Here is a 7,387-nt window from a genome sequence, read left to right on the forward strand (position 1 = left end):
AACCGAGGTTGATCTAGAGGTTGAAAGAAATGTCAGGTTATATTCAGTCATCATATAGCCGAAGAGTGTACTAATATTTCCGTCTTCTCTTTTCGATGCTCTGATGATGCGCTCATCGTGTTTTCAGGTCTTTTACGCCCGTTAGAACATCTGCACAGAACTACTGCTCGTCCTCCTTCTTCTCCGTCGCGACACTCTGATACATCGATGCAAACGCGGAGGCATTGGGACCCTTTGCCAAAAGCTCTTGTGGGTGTCCGATCTCTTGCAACCTGCCCGCGTCAAGAACAATCACCATGTCAAAGTCATCGAGTGCAGATTGAAGCTTGTGGACGATGGAGATTACTGTGCGATTATTGAACCGCTCCCGCACCAAACGCTGCACAAGCTCATCGACACGCGAGTCGACACTAGATCAACAACACATTAGCATAAAGCTTGTAGACATGGTATGAAGGAAGCTGTGAATACATACCTGCTTGTTGCTTCGTCAAGAACCACAATAGGTGATGGTCGTAGGATAGCGCGTGCGATGCAAAACAACTGCTTCTGACCATGCGAAAGATGAAGCTCCTCAATTGACACGTCGAGGCCGCCACTATCGGCCACAATGTCCCACAACTCGACCGCTTTCAAAGCATCTTCAATTGCAGCATCCGTCAGTCCCCCGGCAGGGTCAGCATTAAGCCTCACACTACTTCCATCAATGAGGAATGCGTCCTGGGGCACGCCGACGAGTCTAGTACGAATCTCCTCGCGAGGGATCGTGCTAATATCGAGGCCGTCTACCATTATGCGACCACCATGAAGGTCTATCATGCGAAAGAGGCATGAAACCATGGAACTCTTGCCACTGCAGAAAAATCCGATCAGCCGATGAAATGGTAAGAGACAAAATAATGACATACCTTCCAGTTCTTCCACAAATTCCAATCTTTTGCCCAGCTTCAATGGTCAGAGTTATGTTCTTGAGGACATCTTCGGACTCCCTTGAGAATACAAATCAGCAAGCATCCTGGCACGGTCATCAATCCTTGACTTACTTGTATCCTGCCGACACTTGATCAAACATGATTGTTCCTTTAGACGGCCAGACCGACGGCGGCTGCTCCTTTTCCTGCGGCTCATGCTCAGAAGCAGTGTCCGATGTGAAAGACTTGATCCTAGAAATTGCACCAATGTGCGTCTCCAAGGTTGTCCAGAAAGTCAGCAACAGTTTGAGGTGCTGACTAAATTGGATGATGTTGACGAGAGCTACGCCGATCAATCCAGCTGACAGTACACCTCGCAATTGTGTGACAAGGACCACCACCAAGACAGCTATGACAGTGACAATCATGTCAAGAACAAGAGTAAGCCAACGCTGAACTGCATAGAGGAGGTAGAAGGGTCTCTGCGACCGGTCCAGAAGGTCATGGTGCTTTTTCTCGAGAGCATCGCGCCAACCAAAGGCGCGTAATGTGGCCAGTCCAGTGACAGTCTCGGTGAAGAGGGCGTAGAGCGGACTTTTTGCTTCCAGATCCATGAACCGGAGCTGGCGGGATGTTCTTAGATATGTATGCTGAACAACCCACAATGTCGCAAGGAGAAAGGGGAACGCAATGGCTGTATAGTAAGATCCGACCGCGATCAAGATCATCTCGGCAATGCAAAGAACGAATGTGGCAAATGTGTTGAGGGCCGAGAGGGGCAAGTCCATGTCGATGAGCTGGAGATCCTGACTGAAGCGGTTGATGGTGGTACCGGTGTCAGTGGCTGCGAAGAAGGACATGGGCGCATTGAGAACTGTCTTGAGTAGACTCTGGTGGAAGTTGTTACCCGATAGTGGTACCATGGTGACAATCATTTGCCAGGTGCTCAATACCAAGAAAATGATAGATAAAGCACCTAGCATAGCGTAGATCCCCAGGTAGTACCCGAGTCGTGTAAATGGTTCTTTCGCATTGGCAGCAGCCCACCAGTTGAGCCAGATAGTAGGGAAGGACTGGCAGAAGATGTAGGCACAAATAGCCAGCACAAAGATCAAAGTCGGGACCCAGCCGATAGCATGCATGTAGTACATGTAAATTGCTACATCTCCGCTGCGACGATTTGCACCATCATGTTTACCCTCAATGAGTTCCATGTCCAACACCGCCAGTGCGGCAGCTGAGGATTCAGGAAGGGGAGCAAGCGTAAAATCAGGACCAGAACTAGGTACTTTCGACTTTGTACCGCTAGTCGTAAGAGCGGCGGAGCCAGATACGTAGTTGTCAAATTTGTTCAACTCATCAAAAGTCCCTTGTGCACAGCCTGTTCCAGTACCATCAAGGCAGATGATGTGATCTGCATAGGGGAGGCGGTTGACTGTTTCAATGTTAGCTAGATCTAGGAGAAACTATCAGATATTGGTACGTACCGCGAGAAGAGACAATTATGACAGTTGTGTTCAAGTCTCGAAGAATACCATGACTTCCAAGAAGATTGTTGAAGACGGCATTCTCGGTATGAGCATCCAGGCCACTGAAAACATCATCAAGAATGATGGTGGACATCTGGGCATACGCTGCTCTTGCTAGACTGACTCGTTGACTCTGGCCTCCACTAAGGACAATTCCCTTACTTCCTATAGTACTGAGATCTCCACGAGGTAATTGAGTCAAGTCTTGCTTCAGGGCACAAGCTTCCAACACTTTCTGGTACCATCGCTCGTCCGGATGAGAGAAGGCGATAATACTATCTCGGACTGTACCATTCATATGCCAAGGGGTTTGGTCGCAGTAAGCAACTTTGGAGTTCGATACCTGTATAGATCCTTGCATGATTCCGACCTCCCCGAGCAATGCCTTGAGAAGAGTCGACTTGCCACTCCCAACCGGTCCAACAATGAGTGTGAGTTTTCCCGAAGGGATCACAGCGTTAATGTTGCAAAGGGTGGGTTTTTCATTCTTGTCGTATCCAAAAGAGGCGTTCCTGATGACGAAGGCGTTGCCATCTGGTGAATCCTTTAGTGGTTCAGTCTCCATCATTTTTGATTCTTGAATTGGGGAGACGGGGCGCTTTTCTTCGCCGCTTGAACCCTCAGAGATCAAGGCGTTCTCACTCACACCTTTATCCTGCACTATCCTATCATCCGCGCGAGCGTCCGTGTTTAGGAAAGATTGGATGCGGACAAAACTTCCAACCGACCCCATGAAAGAGGAAAGCGAGGTAACAAAAGAAGCCAGAGGCTCTTGCAGGAGCGCGAATAACGATAAGGACGTGAACATACGGTTAGTGTCCAGATTCCCTTTTCCACCCTGTGATTGAGCTAGAAGACTGTACGTCATGAAGCTCAGAATGGGGGCGAAGATGGGAGCGAGGTACGCTGCAGATATCAGGGTCAGTTATTGAAATTACAAAGGCTAATATAATGTGAGAAACTTACCCAGTACCATATTCCAGATCAAAAGCCGACGGAATTTGCCTGAAATGTGCATTTCTTCCTCTCGCATGGCCTGAATACGTGTTTCTAATACTCGAGACAGCCCGCACATCTTGACGCCTTTCATGCTTCCTAGCATCTGCGATGTGACGGAGATTCTTCTCTCAATAGCCTCAAGCCATATGGCCTGACGAGCCATGACGAAGCTGACGGCAATGACGGATCCGACAATGGAAACTGTTTCGATAATTAATCAAGATGACTCTCAAGAATTGTGTGATATAGACTTACAAATGGCTGCTCCGACAGGTATAAGACACGCCAGTCCAAGCTGGCGACCTAAAAGGTAGACTGCAATGACAATCTCAATCAAGTTTGCCCATACATCATGAGCTGTTCGCCATCCCGTGTCAATTCTCTCAATGTCAGCGCTCATCAGAGTTAGGGCTGCCGTAGGATTGGCAGCTGTAATGCTCAAATCTGTAGCCTTGTCATACAACATCGAGATGAGCTGGCCACGTGCCATGGTAGTGGCGCGGACAGTCAAATGCTGGTACTGGCCCGTTGTCACCTGTATTATTGTACGTCAGCGGGATCTCTTCCAGAATTTTAAAAAGATGGTCTTACAGCTAAACCAACAAAAACAAGGAACCAGGCACCTATAAGACCGTAGCCCTGGCTCATGTCATCAGAATTAGGTTCTTTCTCAGCCCATGACAACGTTGCCGAGATGAGAAACGGTTGACAGAAAGTAAAACCTATGAAACACATGCGTGGGAAAATGATTGACAGAATAGGTCCTTTCAAGGTTTTGAAGACCACCAATAATAAATCATAGTCTCCTTTCTTGGGTGCTAGTCAAGTATTAGCAATTCTCACTGCCCGAACTATATCAAAAAACCAAGGAAAACCAACCTTGAGCCCAAGCCGTTTGCAGCATATTCTGAAGATAGGAAGACTTGAAATGTTTTTCAAGAGGGAATAAACTTTCGATCTTCAGGTCATGAGAATAACCAACGCGGAACAGAGGGAGCTGCCAAGAAAAGAACCAATGTGAGAATACGCCACTCGTCACTTCTGAAGGCAGCTCGCGGTACTCTGGACGTAAGAATCCGCGTTTCTCGATAGCTTCCACTGACAGCATCATGACCTTTACCACCGTTGAAATAAGGGCGGTGATGGCTGCAGGCCGGTTGTAGCCTTGCAGCCAAAGGGTCCGCGTTCGTGTAGCATCGAAAAGAACAGAGAAAAGCAAAAACAGGTTGAGCACAGTCGAAGGTCGATACGAGTAAACATGCTCGACATAGGATAGACCTAACAAACTGATTGATGCAACAATTGATATAGCGGCAGCTGGCAGAGAAGCTTTGGTAGTAACGGGCGGAGACTGAGTCCAGCAGACGAGGAAAGCGATCTGAGACGCCAATAGGAGCAGACACAAGGTCTTTGAATTGTTACAACATGTATCATGGAGTGATTTGAGGCCATCAACTTACAATCTTGCAATACAGCCAGTAACTATCTTCAACTTTGACGCTGTTTTTGCGCAGGAGGTAGGAAGCTCGGAATGGGGCTGCCAGGAGCAGCAAGGCGGTGATGGGTATAACAAGTATAGATTCTTCAAACAGCAACGTGAAGTCAAAGCCACCTCTACAGCCATCTGCATATGGGCCAAAAGATCTATCACACGAGGAGGAATTCATGGTCGTTGGTAATAACGACAAACTCTCCTAGACCTGACCTTCCTAGTCAATCAAGGCATTAAAATTCGGGTTGTCGTCACAAGTCGAGTAACGTGGAAAATGAAGCAAACGACTACCCCCCAGTGAAATGGCCCAGTCCGGAAAAAGAAGCGAGAGAGGCGAGGCGAGAGGAAACAGAGCTATACGAGCAAGACAAGAAACGTTGGGCACAAGGAAAAGAGTGGGATAAGTCTTCCCGCTCTTGAAATCTCTGCTGGATACTAATTCAGCGAATTATCATTAGTTTGGATAATTAAAATCCTGATATGATCACCACCGCCTTACCTGATCTGATGTTGTACCTGGTTGGGAACGCTAAATACGGGACGGCACGAGACAGTTTACCCACATGGGGCAAAGATTTGCAAGCTGAAAAGCATGTAACTACGTGGTACTGATCGAAAACGGCGGGCTCTTCGCTCCGTAGCCGTAGTCTAGACCAACGCACCACATCCTTGCTCGTGCTGGAATGGAGACTGGCCGGTGAACCGGAGACGATGCCGGTTCATCAAGCCTCAGGTTAATTATGGCAGTTGTTGGCTCTAATGGAACCCAACATAGTCCAGAACCCGATTGCCAAGAAAACTCACATCAAATCATATAATAGAAGCAGTTTTATCCTGCAGGGTTGTTATTGCAACCCCGGACTTTACTTATTTCGCCTAAATACTATAATGTGTTTATACAAAAGCAAATACTGAGTTTGCAACGTCAAGGAAACATCACATCGTAAGATAACCAGGAATATCCGGAATCGCCTCACTAATGTTGGCTAAGCGCTTTCGGTTGAAGTGATGACAGAGAGACAAGCCAGGATAGAATCCTTTTTCACCCTTTTGTGGTCCCTGAGTCTAGACAACGTAGAGATCTAAGCCTCATGTAGTATAACTCAGGAGATCCTGCTCTGACAAATTCGGAGAAGAAGTGAGCGTACTCTATGCAAAGACTGACGATATTCTCATATGGAAACCCACTTATGCAACCTGTCCAAGAGACCTTCGTATCGGGAGATCATGATATTGGCATCATCAAATCATCGTGTTAAAACTAGAATCCACTCAAATTTCGCAACCCTCAAGGACTCCGAGGAGGTGGTCCCACATGGAAGCCTTGCTAAACTCTATCACTTTTATTCTCCTGCGTAAGTGGCTTTTGTGATGTATTTAGGCGGAGCTTAATCGCGGTTCCGCAACTGCACCTCAGAACATGAGTCATTAACGTAATGCCAAGAATGAACAAACTACTCGTTGTTGACCTGCGTAACCCACGCAGAGCAGCTGAATAACCGTGCCACTTGCAGATGCAACTCTATCGAGGCGACAAGGAAACATGCTATAGTAACGTTTTCAACAACAACTCCACCATGGGACGGATGCAAGTCAATCATGTTATATGATCCATCGACCGTTTTGGGTTCTGCGTCTAAGTGGCAACCGGATGGGCCTCACATATAGACCAATCGCATACAATTGCCTAGTGTTTGCTCGAGGCAAGGGTATCACTTTCTCAGTTCATTGGTATGATATGATCCCGATAAGAATTCATATGTTGGTTGCATTCAAGTGAAAAATCTGTTCTGCCATTGCTAGCCAGCCACAAAATACTTGTTTGTTGAGCCAACCCCTGGACATAGTATTGTCATAGACTCCAATATTGTGACCACACGTTGACAAAAGAACTGATATCAATGTACATTTCTGGGCAAATTAGGTCAAAACGGTTCAGCTGCATTAAAAAATCCTGCCAAGGAAAGACGTTATAGAAAACTGGGCAAGGCGAATAGTTTCTAGAGAATGTCCCGGCAAGTTAGTAAGCGGCCAGCAAACTGATAGAATTCTCTTCGATTTTGATACTATCACCGGGTATGCCCAACCAATGCTCGTATAATAATGCATAACAGTGGTTGGATTTCATTATTATGAAGACATATGGTGTAATATTGCCAAACTGGTGGCTGAATCCGAGCTGTAGGATGTTAGGGGGGTGAAATCTACAGAACAAAAGCAATGGAGCCAGCTTTCCCCGGTTGGTTCACACTTTTCGTCCCTGCTACTGTAGTACATGTAAAGGAGTGGATAGGGGGTGGAGAAACATGTTGCCTCAGCGCAAGAGTAGAAGATATTCTTGGGAACTCTTGAAGTAAACCAAGGTCTTGCTTCCCCGGCTGATACGCCACGCGTGTAATGAACTAGATGCAAGGTTCTATCCAGCTGAAAGCCAAGGTAGGTCCTCGGAGTGACCT

At 47.0% G+C, this 7,387-nt stretch overlaps 2 protein-coding genes across 2 annotated transcripts; one reads left to right on the forward strand and one right to left on the reverse strand.

Moving 5' to 3' along the window:
* Positions 1-160: 160 nt before the first annotated feature.
* On the reverse strand, positions 161-5,106 carry FPOAC1_002483 (uncharacterized protein; the record flags this gene model as incomplete). The annotated part of the gene is made up of 10 exons (XM_044847062.1): positions 161-410; positions 476-853; positions 909-989; positions 1,044-2,346; positions 2,399-3,346; positions 3,407-3,640; positions 3,695-3,974; positions 4,031-4,257; positions 4,319-4,847; positions 4,900-5,106. 10 exons carry the CDS (start codon positions 5,104-5,106, stop codon positions 161-163), a joined length of 4,437 nt encoding a protein of 1,478 aa, XP_044712978.1.
* A 1,001-nt stretch (positions 5,107-6,107) lies between these two features.
* FPOAC1_002484 (uncharacterized protein) lies at positions 6,108-6,430 on the forward strand (the record flags this gene model as incomplete). The annotated part of the gene is made up of 2 exons (XM_044847063.1): positions 6,108-6,286; positions 6,376-6,430. The coding sequence occupies 2 exons, from the start codon at positions 6,108-6,110 to the stop codon at positions 6,428-6,430; spliced, it is 234 nt and encodes a 77-aa protein (XP_044712979.1).
* Between the last annotated feature and the right edge of the window lie 957 nt (positions 6,431-7,387).

The sequence above is a fragment of the Fusarium poae genome, chromosome 1 (genome assembly GCF_019609905.1).
Source record: "Fusarium poae strain DAOMC 252244 chromosome 1, whole genome shotgun sequence".
In the NCBI taxonomy this organism is placed as follows: Eukaryota; Fungi; Ascomycota; class Sordariomycetes; order Hypocreales; family Nectriaceae; genus Fusarium; species Fusarium poae.